Below are 17,640 nucleotides of genomic sequence, written 5' to 3' on the forward strand. Positions count from 1 at the left end.
TTATGGTGCCAGGTAGTGTGGATTTACTAGGGTCCTAGACCCCTTTCTAGTACCAATACTGACTGAAGGGTTCTTGTCACAGATGTCACTCTTTAAACAAGCAGAGATTATTTGGGATTGATACCAAAACCACAGCAGCAGTGAAGTAAAGTTATATGTATGGCTGCAGTGAGCAGCTGACTGACTGTGAGCAGCAGCAGGGAGGTGACTCTCTCCGAGCTGCTCGCTGGAGAATAGCTCCTCTATGAACGCCCTTCACACTCACTTGCCTGTGAATCACATTTTCCACCTACAACACACTGGGCCCCTCTAAGGGAACACACACACTGAAGTCTTCTCCCTCACAGTTCTAGAGAGGAGCGGCTCGGTCAGTTCAGAGACACTCACCACACCGACACAATGGAATAATGGAAACTTTGGTCCTCTGAAGTTTTTTTTTTTCTTTTTGACGAGACACCATGAGCGCACATCGACCTCATGGCATATTCATTCTTTTGTCACATTTAGTCAACAAGCCTGAATGGAGCCGATTGAGTCAGCTGACGTGATCGATGGTAGATATTGATGTGTGCTTGATGCTCACTGGAGAGTATTAGTCCCATTGATATGGATCTCCAGGTGATTGTATGGCTCTTCTACTGCTTCCTGGTGCCCATCGCGCTGTTAACAGGTAATTTACCAACCCTCTTTGATTCCTTGAAACTTAAAACTGTTGGTACGAGCATGTGACTCAACAAAGTTTCACTTTGGCCAACTCCCATCTACACTGAGGCGATGTGTGCACGTCGTGAACTCACTGGGTGGTAACTAGTGAAACAGCTGGAGGGAAAACTGTAAAAACAGCAGCTGCAGTGTTTCTCTGGTGTGTGTGGCTGATCTGATAGAGGCAGAGACAACGTGAGTGCAGATCCCACTCAGAACACCAGCACTTACAGACTGACAAAAGCTGATGTGTCACTAAAAATCTCAGTCCAGTTTGGAGAAGGTGTCGACGTCCTGTTGTGAAACGCGACAGTGTCGGCGGGTTGGGGAAAAAAAAAAAAAAAAAACCTCGGGGACATCAATGATCTGAGGTTGAAGCATCAGCCGAATTAAGTGTTATTCGGAACTTAATCAACAGGTTTTAAGTAATTTTCCACCCTGTCTTTTGCCTTAGCTGAGGAGCAGAGAAACCTTAAACTGAATGATAGTTCAATGAGGGTTTTCGTGGATTACTCGTGATAGCCTCGCCTAAAGTAACGCAAACAAGTTAATATGTTTCCACTCCAAGATTTGTTCAACGTTGATACAAACTGGCTTTCAGAATAAAGTGATCTGACACTGCGATTACTCTGAATATTAAACCAGCCAACTTGACACAGCTTCATTCTGTATTTTCTCCTGGTTAAACACAATAATTTATTAACAGTTAATAACAGGCACAGCTACACTCTTGATTGCCTATTATTATTTGTATTTATTATTTCAAGCTTAATTTGTGAATTATCCGATAATGACTGAATTCACAATGTTGAATAAATCATGCAGTCACACTGGGATGAGGTCCACGTTCTATGGAGGAAGGGCCAGACCATGTCCTAAAGTTAATAAGTGACCTTGTGTTATGTTTGAGTTAGGGTGCATTCAGGTAATGGGGAATTTTTTATGTAGCAATTTTGACTTCTACGACTGCATATTATAACTCTCTTTAATCCTTAAGATGTTTTTTAACCGCACCAGAATAAAGAATGGAGATAGCGTACTCAGACACAACACATATTGTAGTGTTCACTGTCCCAAAAAAAGAAAATTGTGCTTGAAAATGATAATCTGGGACAGGTCACTTTGTAATCTGGGACACTTGTAGTAGGTTATAAAAAAAACCAAATCCCATTGCTTTATGCATTACGAGCTCAATATAATCAATTTTTTTAAATCAAAATGAAAAAAAGACAAAAAAAAATAAAGAAATGTGAGAGATTACCCAAATACACCCTATATTCTACAACTTCTTATCTATCAAGAGGAGTTAATTTGTTTCAATGCCACAGTCATATATTTGGGCAGGGTAATAGAAAAAATGAGCTCCAAAAACTAGCTAGCATTTTATGATGTTCAGGGGGTCAAACATTTAAACCATGTCAGTGGGTAGTAGCAAAAAAGGTCTATCAAGCAGTAAACAAATGAATCAAGTTAAATGTGGCAATGATCCACTCTAAAGTGAACAAAGAAAGAAAACCACAATCTTTAGTGCCTCTGTGGGTTTGAGTTTGCATTTTAAAATATATCTTAAATAATACTACATTATATGACACAGTTATGCAAAGATTGTGTTGTTGTTTCATTGAGCCCATAATTAATTTACAGAGAACAATTGTAATTTAAGGTCTATATTTGAATGGGATTGGTTTTGTGTTGAACACCTTTTTTCTTTATGACATCATTCATTTTAAATTACTGAACATATCACACCAACCTCACTGATGCTATGGCTGGACCAGTTGCTTTTCGCAGAGTCTGATGTCAGATGGTATTAATGACAGCTGGTTTTGCAGGTTTAGGACAGTCTTTAATGATTACTGTCTTGGCAAGAATCAGTTTATCAAAGACCTGATAGTAGATTGTCTCAAACAGAGAAAAACTGTTCAGTGCATGTCTTAGAATGGGGAAATCCTCAAGATGTACATGCACCTTGTAGATCTTGAGCAGAGGGAGGTGGTTGTCCGCAGCTTTAAGCTTGTTGTTGCTTTGTAGCTTAATGATTTCATGTTGTAGGTTGTCAGGCACATCAGCTGGTTCCACATTAGCAGCTAAGAATTATGTTAATTTGCTTTTGTTTACTTTTCATGTCCTGAAACGTCTCCCAGAGTGCCTGAAGGTGTTTTTCAAACAGTAACATTCGATGTCACAGCAGGCTGTTGTTCTTAAAGAGTAAGAAATGTCCAGTGTTAACCCTTCCCAGTTGTACCTCTCACACCATCAAATGATTTCAAATTTGAAAGCAGAGAGCTGAGATGCTGGTTGGGGCCTCAGGAATTGAAATTCAGCTCAGAGAGGTACTTCATAATATCCAGTATAGTTAAAAGTGTCACCTAAATGAAATGTAATTGTAGTGGAAAATGTCACTGTTCAATGTCTTACTACTGTGAAGAATGTCTTACTACTGTTTTGACTGTTTTCTGTGCACTTAGCCGATACAACATCAATGTCTTCTACCTCCTGTTGAGCTTTATATGTGCAACTGCGTGCTGGATTTAATTTTTCTCTTTTTGTAACAGTGGTGCCAGACTGCAGACAGTCCTGTCTGCCCTCTGTTTTAAAAACCTTCCTTTTTAACTTCTCTTGGTTGCACTCTGAGCCATGTTGCTGGCTGTGTAACCCTCTGCAGAGCTAAAAATTAAAACTCTAAGGCATCTCCGATCTGAGAAACTTATTATTTCAAATCTCACGACATAATGTAGTTTCTAAGCCTATTTGCTTGAGTTAGTACAACTCAAAATGTTAAACCAGATATCTGTCCTACAACTGATGAAAGTTATCGTTGAAACAACAGTTGTCATTACTGTGTTTTACTTTCTTGATGTTTTACAGTGGCTTACAGCGTAATGACTTGTATTAAGTTACACTTATTTATATTTAGACCTGTGCAGTTGACCCCCTTTGATGGCCAATCCTGGCTGGGGCTTCATCTGTTTTGTTCAGAACAAACCAACATTGACTTGGTGCAGATGGTGTTGAGCACTGTCACTCTCAGTAGCATTGTGATTTGTCAGTTTCAGATGTACTGAGGGGAATAACCGCTGTGTAGGCTACAATGTATGAATCACTTCAAGAAATACTGTTGGTATCAAGAGAAATGCAGCACTCAAACAACGTAAACTTTTCCTCCAGTTGTGGAAGCCATTTTTTAAATTAACAAATGGTTCTGCTACAAAATATTATTATGACTAACTTAATAACTCTACAGGATCCTGCAAAAATAATGATTTTATTTTGCAGTGATTTAAGTGGTCTCTAGCCAAGTCTTTCATCCGATCCTCTGCGCTGCTCTGGAGCAGGAAGAGTGTGCAGCAATGCAGCATAGGTTACACTGAGTAAAAGTAATCCGGCTTTGTTAAACTGCAAAGCCTATGTTAATCACAAAGATAACAGGGTAACCCGCTAATGTCCCTCTGTGACACTGAGCAAATCTCATAAATCGATTTTCATGCACGCACACACTCACACACTCGCACACGCACATGCACACGCACACACAGACTTGAATTCATTTCCTAGAGACTTTACCTAACCATAACGACTGCTTAACCTATCCCTAACACAAACCACAGACCTAAAAAGCCAGCTTTTTCCCAATTAGGGACACACACACACACACACACACACACACACACACACACACACACACACACACACACACACACACACACACACACACACACACACACACACACACACACACACACACACACAGGATGGGTGTGTAGCTTCCATTACAGTTTTTCACAATTGTTAACACACGTTTTTCAAAACAATAATGGCTTTCTCAAAAATGAACACAGAAAACTCAAAACCTCACACACAAAAAGCTAAACCTGACACTCCCTTTGCAAGATGACTCTTTGCCATCAAAATGGAACTCGTGTTTTGATTTGGTACACACAGCCATATTTTCAAATGACACACACATACCATTTATTGAGAACACACAACTAAGCATTTGCTTGCACACTTCCAAGCATTTACAGCACACTGAAGTGCAAAATTGAAAACACAATCATCGAAATGGAACACACCATATGAATGACAATGACCGGAGAATTAGCCATTTCTTCTTTTGTAAACTGTCTCAGTGTAGGCCTACTTTTTTCATAGTCGAACATAGAACAGCACACAAATATGCAGCAAAAAAAGGTTTATTTTGGTACACACAAAGAACAGTACATACCGACACAGACAGCATGAGAATGCAAGTTCAACACTGTAGTGAGACACTGTAGAAAAGGAACAATATTGGCTTACAGGTACAATACATGCATGTGTCAGTTTCTAAATGTAGCATGGTCATCCAGGATCCTAGTTTTTTATTTGTCTGAGTGTGATAGCGTTGTTCTCACGAACCATATCTACAATTTCAGTCTCCTGTTCGGCTGTGAAAATGCGTGTTCTTTCTCCACGGTGTGGTTCTCTTTCAGTCCTGCAAAATATAAATACTGTGAGCACACTGTATTCTATTCTATTCCATTGTTCATCAAACAAAACAAAGGCTCAAGGCACTTTTATGCCGCAGTCCTGATTGCAAATCGTTCAACAGACCTGAATGTTTAGAGATTTGAGTATTTGTGTGTTGTAGGTTGATGCTTTGATGCTTTTTCTTGAGAAGTGTGTGCAGCAACTGAACATTGTGTGTAGTGTTTTGACAACAAGGTGATGTGTAATTTACATCAGAGTGTAAAGAAGGAAAGCCAGAGTCTAATGAGATAAGGGAGTGTGAAGTAGTGCCAAATTGGGTCAAGCTATTGGTACATGAAGTGAATGTTGTGCAAATTGTGCCGAATTTTTGCTTTTTGTGTGTTAACAACTGTGAAAAACTGTAAAAAGCAGGTTAAGCTGTGTTGGCTTTGGGTTTATCTCTATCCTCCACACACCAATATATGAAAATCTGTTTCAGTATGACCCAGTCTGTCTGTAGGGATGGTTTTTGACATGAATTATGAATTTCGAGAGAAAGGGAGACAGAGTCAGAGAGAGAGAGAGAGAGAGAGAGAGAGAGAGAGAGAGACAGAGATAGAGAGAGAGAGAAAGAGAGAGAGAGAGAGAGAGAGAGAGAGAGAGAACTTGTGACAGAATGACACTAGCTAGAACATGCAGTGGTCTGTCAACAGTTTATGAGTTTTAACTCAGTTAAAGGAAGTGAAATATATCAATTAATTATAATAAATTATTTCATATTGTTTTAATAGTGTAAAGACGAATAATGCTTTTAAAGCTTTGCCTTTGAGACCATTGAATGGCATTAGATGGGACAAATTCTGTATTTGCTCTCTATATAGAAATTTTATGTTGCTATCAATCTCCATCTATCTATCCATTCGTCCATATCCTTAAATTATTCATCCTGTTAAGAATAAAAGGGCTGGAGCCTTTTCCAGCACACTTTTACATGTGACCCCCCCCCCCCACCACTGTATGAGTCAATGGCTGTGTTGACTTGACCTAATGTAACTAGTTAACTGGGAACCAGTTTATATATAATATATTTATATATATATATTTTAGACTTTAGAATATTTCCCTCTGGGACCACTTGAATATCACGATGTATGAGTTATTCAATGGTAATCTAAATATGAACAATGAATGGATTTGAACTTGAGACAATTCATTCAAATGTTTGCTATACGGGAGTTGGCACTTTGAGACATTAGGTTGGTTTGGCACAAGGCCAAAGTTTGGGTTTTAGAGGTGATGAACAAAATAATTAACTTGAAATAAATTCAGTCAATTTCGTAAATATTTTAATTTTGTTGATGTGTTGAGCTACACATGGCATCGTTTGCATTTCTGTTCGTCCTGGGAGAGGGATCCCTCACATGTGGCTCTCTCTGAGGTTTCTACATTTTTGTCCCCTGTAAATAGTTTTTCTTGTTGTAGTTTTTCCTTTCTCTTGTTGAGGTATAAGGGCAGAGGATGTCACACCTTGTTCAGTCCCATGATACAAATTGTGATTTGTCAGTATGGGCTATAGAAATAAAATTTGATTGATTGATTGATATTTGATTCATTATTTAGATTAGTCTAAGAATATCAAGTAGCCAACAGTAAGCGTGATTAGCCTGTTAGCATCAGCAAGTGAACCAGAGTGCTGCCAGCTTAAATGGTGGCTAGAAGTCGCAGGTATGTCACAATCACAGTAAATTAATCCTCCTGTAATGTCAATAGATAATGGTTTAACTCTTACTGTTGTTAGTTGTGTCCTTATTCAGGGGCATTTCAGGCAGTGACCTGAAAGTATTAGCACTGAGCTCCATTTGATTTGTCCAGGTCAAGATGCAGAGGAAAATCTGGTGCTTTTAAAAAAATTACAGAAAGCCCAGGCTATGCCTTCATCAGGAGGTTGATGCTGCTTCAGGTCAGTCAGCTTTATAGACAGGATATTTCCCTTCATTGTAACATATGTACATTTAACTCTCCCTTGTGTTATTATACCAGCATGTGTTGGGTGTGGTTACAGACCAATGTAGCTAGCTTCTGTGGTGAGAAGGAGCAGTCTTTTAAATAGATCTGAGCTTTGATCTTGGGCTAAAACTGTGCCCTATATTTTGTGTTGGAAAATGTGTCTGTTAAATTGTTGGCACACTCATTCCATCTGTGGCTTTATAATCGATCTTCTCTTAAAAAAAATAATTGTGTCGAGTATTAATAATATATATCTTTGAGGCCAGAGTCTTTGATTACATTACATATACCAAATTGCAAGAAATTTCGTCATGAATTTCTTTCAATTTTATGCCCCCTGCTCTAAATGTGTCCCACCCCCTCAAAATTTTGTTTTCACGATGACCATCGGAAAAGCTTGTTTTGTATCCAAAAAACGGTTGACAGTATTGTTCACATGGATTTGTCGTACATGTCTGGTCGTGTGACCACGTGTGTTGCTTGCTTTTATTGATACAGATATATATGTCAAAATGTAAGGAAACAAATTAATGAAAACATACTCACTGCAGATACCTAAGACCGTCACTTAGGACACAAGGGTCAAATGAATGATTTCATCAGTTAATGAAAATTATGTAAATAGCTGAACTATGGGAGATTTAAGAACAGTGGGAGAATATGTTTTGAAAGAATACTGGTCATTCCTCCAGTACAGTCCAACACACTTATAGAAATATCTGTGGTTTATGTTGGGTTATATAAGCAAAACGAGAATATTACAAGGAGCACAGCCCCTGTTCTGAGTGGAGCAATGCCTCAGGACTAATGGCGGCGCAATTTATATTTGGCTTTAGTTTAGTTTTTCCAATGTTGAGGTTTATTGATAGTTGCTGAATAGCGAAGATATTTTGCTATCTATAAAGCTGGAGATTCTTTTTAGACTTTAGTCTAAAGTGATATTTTGACTATTGTATCTAGGTAAAGCAAAGTAGTTAAAAAGTAAACTCCCATACATGCATACATTACAGGGGGACTGTTTGGTTTTTCAAGTGAGATGCCGCCACAATGAAGGCTTCTTCATTTCTGTAGCAATGATGCACTGACATGATGTAGTGGATTGGTGGTGATGGACAACATCAATGAAGGTGGTCAAAGATGAGCAGTCACCATTCAATCCTGTATCTTAGTCACAATTATGAAAAAATTGTGAAACACAACTTAACAAGACTTGTAGGACAACCGAGTGAAGTTTGCACACGCTTGAGAACAATGTTATGAATTTAAGAACTAAGAAGTGATGTAGCCCACACACAGGAGACTAATTTTACCTCAGTGGGGTTAATAGATTTGAAGGTGAAGGAGACATAAAGGGCAGTGGTACAAAGACACAGTGTAGCCTGTCCTTTGTGTATCAGGAGAGAGAAAGCTGGATGTGAATCACTCATTCCAGTTAAAAACAATAACTGGCCTTACAAAGACAGTTGTGTGTGCGACTGTGCGTTGTATGTGAGAGGTGCTACGCCAGTGAGTCAGAGCCATTGCACACCAGAGCAGTTTAACAAGACTTCATGGCTCAGTGAGAAATACTCGGAGTGTGTGTGAGCTGTGGGGTGTGTGGGAGGCAGCCAGAGAGAGGAGGAAGATGAGAAGTTTTTTCTCTGTTCAGAAATAAGGCAGGGCACAGTTTGGTGTTTCATATCAACATCATCAGGAAAATGACTTTAAGCCTTTCTCCCGGTTCTTCCTATCCATAGTAAACTGTACAGACTTTTTTTGACTTTGCAGAGCTAAGTCAGATTTTCCTACGTGCTAGCTTCTTTTTCTTCTGCAGTTTTTGTTAAAGAGATACCGGTGCATGTTTGAGCCAGCATGCAGAGAATGTGGCATGTTTGGCGAGTTTAGAGCCAGGACAGTGTCTACTCCAAGGCTCTGACTGGCCTGTATGTAATGGAGCATTAACTCATGGAATATCTGACCACAAAAATGACTCTTGCGGAAATGTAGATGACATTTAAATACAAACCAGGACAAAAGTTGTTTACTTATCCTCTATACTGGGGTATATGTGAATAATTATCACAGGTCAGCAGGTTTCTCTTAGTAGTTGTTCAGTGTGAGATTAAATCTATGGATTTGAAGTGAACACAGACATCCTTGACAAAGAATGCCATTTTTGGCTGCTGACACTAACCATATAATATATACAGAGTGGACAGGAGTCCTGCGTCAGCTATCAGAGAGAATGTCTCAGACATGTGGAAAGCGTCAGCTCTGTACCTTGGGAACACTTAAAAAGACGGACTGGATTGGAAATACTTGATAGTATTGTGAGCTCACACCTGAAATTGGTTCCAAAGCAAGTGTTAGCATGTTTTATTAGGATGTTGTACCTCTTGGTTACTGCTTGGTGACTATACACTGTATAGACTAAACTGGGTTTGAAAGGTTTGCAGGTATGAGTGTAATAAATGTGGAACTGATAAGGAACAATAGGGCCGTCCACCATTACTTCAACATTTTCTCAACATTGTAAACTGGGTCCATGTCTTTACAGATGTTAGGTTGTAACAGCAGCTGTCTCCTTCCATCTTATTGACTCTTTGTCAAATGGGACTTGAGTCTGATATGTATTGTCCTGTTTTCTATTGTTTATTTGTATACTGCTGCCTGTTATTGTTACTTACCGTAACAATTTACCGTCTCATGTTCTCTATTTGTTTTCCACCTGCATGAGGAAAATGGATGTAAATTAACATCCGTGCTCACCCCAGCGTATTTACATTTGGTATTTTACACTAATCTCCATTAGTGTGAAACAAACAAACAAATATTTGGTTTCTCAGGTAAAAACCTCTTGTTACGTCTGAGTTTGCCATTTACGTTAAGGATTCTACTGGAGAGTTTCTCATCTGACTCGCACATTTTTGTGTAGGTGGTACATTAGCTAGTGGTTTTTTGAGTCTGTTGTGGCGACCGATCTCTGGTCTTACTTTGCCAAGTACAGTTTTCTGGTCTGTGTCAGACTTTTAATATCCAAACACGACCATTTGACAGAAGTATACTACACTATAACGCTTATTCTTTAATGGTCTTAGGGGGGCTGAAGCCAATCTCAGCTGATATTGGGCAAGAGGCAGGGTACACACTGAAAAAATTGCTGTCTGTTACAGAGCTTAATAACATTATAATTTGGAGCTTTACAATCATAGATATTTGTATCACAGTTGCGGCCTCAGTTTCAGAATTATTGATATACAGATGTATGAGAAACAAGACAATTTGGAACTATCAAAAGTCATGTCTCAGTATTGGTGCGAGTTACACCTCTCTGCTTTACTATACTCACTCTGCTTATTACCTTATTCCCTCTTTAACTCAGAGAGAGGTGGGTTTGTGTGTGTTAGAGATAGCATGTTTGTATTAACATGTGTCCTGTTCCTTGACTGACTATGATCAGCCGTGATTTTTTTTAAATCATGAGATTGGTTGAGTTCAGAAGTCCTTTTAACTTTTAACTTTTCTAGCAAAAATATATTTTATCTTTCATTTTGTAAGTGCAGACAAGTCACATAAATTGATATACCGACAAATCATGTCTTCTCAGGGCATTTTTTATATAGAAAAGTTCTAGATCTGTCTCTCATTCATATCTGTACGCACAAAACGGGGCCTGAAACGTACATACGCCACTTCTCACGCAAACGAAAAACTAACTTGTGTGTACGAACATTTTGGAGATTGGAAAGTGGCGATGCAGACGTGAGGTGGTGAACTTCAGACTGATTATTGATCGACTTCATCATTTACATTAAAACCAACAGCTTAAGTTGTGCATATCTTTTCCACACGAACCTTACAATTGGAAAATATAAAAAACAACTTACAGCAAATTATGTTCAGATACCATTAAACAGCACGGTCATTAATAGTTTTTATATTATCTTCTAACACTGTGCGTGTATCATCAAATCGCTGCAGTAAACATGACTCTACCATCAGGCGCACTGAGCGCAAGGAGATCACTTTCCAAAAAATAAATAAAAACTTTTCACTTTCCAAATAATTTGGAGGTTAGGATCCATTGATGTGTAGATCTGTGATCTTTGTGCTAAACTGACTCCAGTATCGCACAGATTGACTGTCGGAACCGAACCATCCCAGTACAAACACAAAATAAATTCTATAGATTGGGGACATCACAGCTGTTTCTGAATTTAATAATCTAGCAGTTTTGCTTAAACTATTTTGATTAAAATACGAACATGAGATACAACAAGTTCCCTAATATTCTGAGTGTGTTTCGCTCCGTTCTTTCTATCGTCTTCATTCTCACTTACAGTAATATCTGCAGCAACAGCAGAGTGTCAGTGTATTTGCTTTATTGTTGACATCACTGCTATCCCATAAAATCATGCCGTGATGCCGTGACTCTGTCATGACTCACGGTGGAAACCCATTGGTCAGCAGCATAATTTAATATTCATGCCGCGCTTTGCATTGAGAATTTATGGTTGAAAGTGGGCGTGTATAGGGCGGAGTATGAGGCAGCTCCGCGTTCGAACGTATCCAGGTGCAATGTGATTTATAAAGTGAACATTACCGTTGAGGTGTGCGTGCACACAGTATTATATATCGGAATTTCCTTTTGCGTGCGCCATTTACGGCTTTTGTGCGCACGTACACTTTTAGTCCCACGCACTGTTTTATACATAGGACCCAGGTGGTGCAAACATTGCTGATATTTACCTAATGATATTGTCATTTGTAACATGAGATACATAAGAATTATGATTGAAGTAATGTAACATATAATTGACATCGCCAAACGATCAATACTTCTATCATTTGTTTTGATCATCTTTGTTTTGATTTTTGCCTTTTTGCCTTTATTGGACAATTATAGTTATAATAAGATACAAACAGCAAGATACCTTTAGATTTGTGGTATGTGTATGCACTGCATCTTCAACACTGACAATATGAGAATAAACACCGATGCAATGTAGGCTAAGTACATCACAGTGTATATTCAGACCGTTTATAGTATTTGATGATCTTCCTTTTGGACAAGAAGCTTTTGTGAACATAGATACAGTTGGCTGCAAATGAAGACATTTTCCCTTTGGAATTTTCAGTGGCTCTGCAGTTCAGATTTCTCTCTGATCACTGCCAGTGAGCTGAAGCCTCTGTAATCACGTCATGCACATGTGTTGTGTTTGTTTTTACTGTCATGGAAGCTGTGGAAATGAACACATGGGCGACAGTGGGAACCCTGCAGCCAGCTCAGTGTTATCATGCACACAGGGGACAAATAATTTTAACATCAACTATCAATAAATTACCCTCAGCAGCGTCATAACACACTGTGTGATCAGGTTCTCTCTCTCTCTCTCTCTCTCTCTCTCTCTCTCTCTCTCTCTCTCTCTCTCTCTCTCTCTCTCTCTCTCTCTCTCTCTCTCTCTCTCTCTCTCTCGGTGTGTGTGTGTGTGTGTGTGTGTTTGACAGAGAGAGGGAGGGAGGTAGAATGAGTGTATGCCCATTATCTTTCCACAAAAACAGGAAAGCTGGACTGAATGTACTTAAATGAAAATAGAAAGAGAGAGAGCGAGAGAGAGAGAGAGAGAGAGAGAGAGAGAGAGAGAGAGAGAGAGATACTGTTCCATTTCAAAAAACCACCTTCATCACATGTATACCCTCACTTTTCATTCGTGATGAGTTCCACAGCTGACCTGTTGGTTTTTCCAGTGCAAGTGGAGTGTAGAATGAGACAGAACTGAAATAGAACTGACTGCACTATAAGTGTAATTATAAGTAATAAATAATTATATGTAAAATGTCTCTGTTGAACAGAGATGATAGATAAACTAGTATCTATGACAATGACATGACTGCGGTTACTTTTATTTTGCCAACCATCGCTCAGAGCACATTTCAGCATGCCTGGGCATTGCCCTGCAGATATTCACTATACAGGCTAAGGTGTGCAATCCACATTTTACAGGCAGTTCACGGCGTGTTGTGGTTTCATATTTTCTTATCTGCAGGATCCAGAGAAGCAAATTCAGTATTTAAATGAACACTAGGGAGCCGTCTGTAACTTGGAGCTTGTAAATTGACTGCAATATATTATATTTTTGTCTCAACTATTCCCTTTTGTAAACACATATCATTCACTCTGACAGAACAGATGTTAGGCTTCAATGTCTTGCTCAAGGACACTTTGTCATGGAGAGGAGCTCGGGATTGAACCACCAACCTACTGTATGTGACAGGTTTGTGAAAAAGTTGCTGAGCCTGAGCCACAGCACACCAAACACATGGAGCTGAAAGTATCATCATCGGACACGCTAAGCCTCAGCCTATGAATTAGAATTTCTCTCAGGACAATACACAAATAGCCTATGTACCTTGAAATAATGATTGGTCATCGCAATTAGCCATTCTGCTCCTTGTCAAATGTACCACATTGCACCATGAATACCAGTCAGCCCAGGTGAGTGGGTATCTCGACGGGTAGGGGCGGCTGTGGCTGAGGGGTAGAGCGGCTGTCCTCCAACAAGGAGGTCGGCAGGTCGATCCCATGTCTTCCCTATCTGCTTGCCTGTGACTCATCTACAGTCATTCACCAACTAGTTTTACAACTTGAACCCAAATGGCTCCATTCTTACATACTTCAGTCTCGTAAAATGTTATTATGGCTGTCATCAGATTCTGCTTTCTTCATGCTATGTTGAGATGTCCAAAGCCCAATGTTTTAATGGTGCTGACTGTTGCTTATGCCAGAAGTTGCAGACAGTACTGTGGAGCTGATGAGGCTGAAATATCTGCTCACAGTTGAGACCTGGAACCATGGTAATAAACATTCAGAAATCCAATCAAGAGAAACGGTGACAAGAAAAATAGGCACGGAGGCATGATGTTTGGAGGGCAGGTTAAAAATTCCTGGAACAGCATTAAACACATATGAACCGAACAGGCAGATTGAACTTTAGAGAGCAACATGACTGATCCACTCTGATTACAGACTGGGAGAAGAGAGGAGGAACGCGGAGGCTCCCACACACACGCATGCACGCACGCACACACGCACGCACGCACGCACGCACACAGACACACACACACACACACACACACACACACACACACACACACACACACACACACACACACACACACACACACACACACACACACACACACACACACACACACACTTCCAGTCTACATAAAGCCTAAATATACAGTAGCTGTTGGTCATGATGGTGTTGCAGTGAGGCACAGAGGGACCGTGGAATGTGTGTAGAAATGAACGTTTTCAGTTATGATTAGCTGTTGTATAAATCATGCCGTCTGCTGGTAATAAACTCAAACTCTCAAACCTACAAAACTCCCATATGTTCAAGGGTGTAAACTCGTAACTGTTGAATTAGTTTTACCATTCACGATATGTTTAGCCACTTTTTTATTTCCCCTGTTAAATATAGCTAGAATTGCATATTTTTTCAGTTCTATCTTATTTGGACCATAATTTGAAACACACACAGAAGAAATCAGCCATTTCTACCTTCATGTGACAAACCGACATGTCTACGCGCACAGCCCAGAGTTGACTGCAGTGTTTCGCATCTTAGGAAAAGCTGTATGACTGTTGGAAGGGAAAAGCCCATATCCATGTGTCCCATTTGGATGAACTACTGTATCACATTGAACCTTTCATTCAGCATGGAAGGACCCACAGCAGTGAGGTCAGTTTGCAAGAGAGACTGGATTTATACAAAATAACTAGCATAACTCCACTAAACCACCATAAAAAGGTACGCGTTGGTGCCCCCTCTGGCACTTGGTTCCCTACGCACAGCGCATGATGCATCCTGCACACACACACTCTCCTGTGTTTATTGTATAGTAGGGAAATGGGGTTATTTGGTTTTCTATTAATAGATAGCTAAAAGGAAATATATACAGTGAAAGTGTTTGCAAATGTCAGTGTGGAGTTGACACCGGTTACAGTCTCAAGCTTTGTGTGTTTAGACATCATGTCTGAAAACAATCATCAGTCCACCTAAAATGCTGAAGTTCAAAACTGTGTCACCACAATCTGACACTTTCTATTTATCCTTAACATACACATCTTATCATTCCAGGTGAACATCACAGAGGACAGGAAGTGACTGCAGTTGAACTAATTAAAATAGATAAGAAATGTAAAGCTGAAGAGTTCGTTCACGCTAATTGATAAACGACTGAAGCAGACAAATTCATTCATCAGATCCTCAAATGCAATTGAAATATCTTCAGTTTCTACTCAATTAACAATCTGTTACATTATCCACATATAGTATGAACAACAATACATACTGCACAGCACTCTCCTGTAGTCATTCAAAAGTGTAAAGATCTCATGTGAGAGACCAATGCAGGTGTAAAAACTGAATACATCATCTGTTGTTCCTCATCCAGTGCTTCACCTCAAACTAATATCATAAGACATTTTCAGACATGAACATATGCAGATTGGGGCCCAGAAGTTTTCACACATGAACAGTGCAGCGGGATATACTCTGCTCAGATGTTCGCAACAACATAGAAATCTCCAGAGCGTTCCGGCGAGGGGTGGCACAGCAGGCAGAGGCAGGATGTGCAGAGATCAAATTTTTTTGTTTAAAGCACATTGACACTCTTCGTCTGTGTCTTCTATTTGTATGGCACCATTTTGTCATCCTAAGATATTTGTACTCTTTTTAAAAAAAAGAAAGCGATACATATTGATTATGGTCTGAGTTGAACTCAAGCTCTAATTTTCCTTTTGCTAAGTCCAGCTGTAGTGTAATTGACTGTTCTTGTGCATATCTGATCAGTTTTCTTTAACTTTATTTCATATTGAGGTTTCAGATGGTGAGAATTGGAAACTTTTAATGGCTTTCACTTTTCTGTAAGAGTAGAAAGGTCCACATCCAAATGCTGCTAATTAACTTCATCCTGTAACAAGTGGACCTTCCTGTTTCATCCTCAGCTACTCACAGGCCAAATCACTTTAGGTTTGAAATATACCTCATATACCAACAAGGAAAGTCTCTTGTTGGAATCTTAGTGGCAAAATAGTAAAGATCAATTAAATGTACACTAGTAAAATATAATAAGCTCTGACACTGTTCTGATCGGAATCATGGTTGAATAGCTCTTTCGTCTTCAAGATAAACTATTCTTATAGCCTCATCTTTTTAATTGAAATTGTGCATTCATTCACAGATAAATATAATGATCTTAAGCTGCTTTCAGACATGGACTTAACTCCTGAGATCCTCTGGAGATTCTGCAGTAGGTCCTCTGCTGAATTCCCTGTGAGCAGGGGGGGGGTGAGCGGACACAACACGTGACAGCGGAATTAATAAGTTACATCCTGCCTGTGTCTTCTGCGTCACACCTCAGCTGATGAAAGTGTTGCTTCTGTGAACGTGTCTAAGCAGGAAACCCCTGCTGCGTTGTGCATGTGTCTAGACACAATTATCCAGAAGTCTGCAAGTCATGTCTGAAGTTTTGTTCAGTGCAGAGTGCATAGACAGCAGGCTGAATCAAGTGCTCTCGTATTTACAAAATGTGACACAGAGAAGCATGTGCAGTAAATGACAGCAACAGAGGGAATGTGCTTAGAGGAAGTGAGACCGAGATCTGAAATAAAGTGTTGCAACATCTCCTGCCATAGTGTGCCACTGAAGACATTTAGAAAAACGATGCAAACTATTGTAGCATGTCATAAAAACAGCATCTGAATATAAGAGCTGTAGATGGACCATGAGAAACAGACAGGGCAGAGTGGTATGGGGAGATAAATGCTGTGGTTAATAGACTGTGTTATCATGTTTGTCCATAGACATCATTTTAGGGTGTGTTTGATGATTAACTAGGGTGGAACGCCGTTAGTTTCAGCTTGTACTGAGTGTGGGAACTGACATTTATTTAAAGACAATAAGGTCTTCCCCTTACAATTAAGGAGGTCAGGCTGCAGGGACAGGCCTGGAAAACAACTTCAGCAGAAGTTATATAAAACTTATAATATAATATAAACTACACACAAGCCTTTGTTTATCTGTTGAAGCATTTTTAACTAGTACGTTTAAGTCATAAAAGTATTTTTTATTCTAAATTAATAAATTAATTATTAATAAAGTGTCGATTAATAAATAAATGAACAGCATTTAGCTACAGAAATGGCAGTGTGCATAATTGTGTGATGTGTATTAAGTAAATTGGATCCTGACTTACGGAATAGACATCAGGGGCTATATACTTTTCCAAGGACACTTTGGCATGGGGACTGAAGGAGCTGACTCCTGAGCCACAGCCTCCATGCCATCATTTCATATTTTGGATGCATAAAGAATGACTAAGTAGTTACTTCAGCAATATTCAGCATATAGGGTGGGGCAGCAGTTCCCATCCTGTTGTTGAGGAAGCTCACAGACTGACATTTATATTCTGCATGTAGCAGCATATAAATGG

The 17,640-nt window shown here is 39.4% G+C and overlaps 1 protein-coding gene across 1 annotated transcript in view; it reads left to right on the top strand.

The window, feature by feature from the left end:
• Positions 1-307: 307 nt before the first annotated feature.
• Positions 308-17,640, top strand: part of piezo1 (piezo type mechanosensitive ion channel component 1 (Er blood group)) — a 79,293-nt gene continuing 61,960 nt past the window's right edge. Inside the window, exons 1-2 of the mRNA XM_061087090.1 lie at positions 308-367; positions 508-670. Coding sequence (XP_060943073.1) covers positions 607-670 — 64 coding nt within the window. The 5' untranslated portion in view covers positions 308-367; positions 508-606. The remainder of the gene's footprint in view (positions 368-507; positions 671-17,640) is intronic.

Source organism: Limanda limanda, chromosome 15 (assembly GCF_963576545.1).
Source record: "Limanda limanda chromosome 15, fLimLim1.1, whole genome shotgun sequence".
NCBI classification, from domain to species: Eukaryota; Metazoa; Chordata; class Actinopteri; order Pleuronectiformes; family Pleuronectidae; genus Limanda; species Limanda limanda.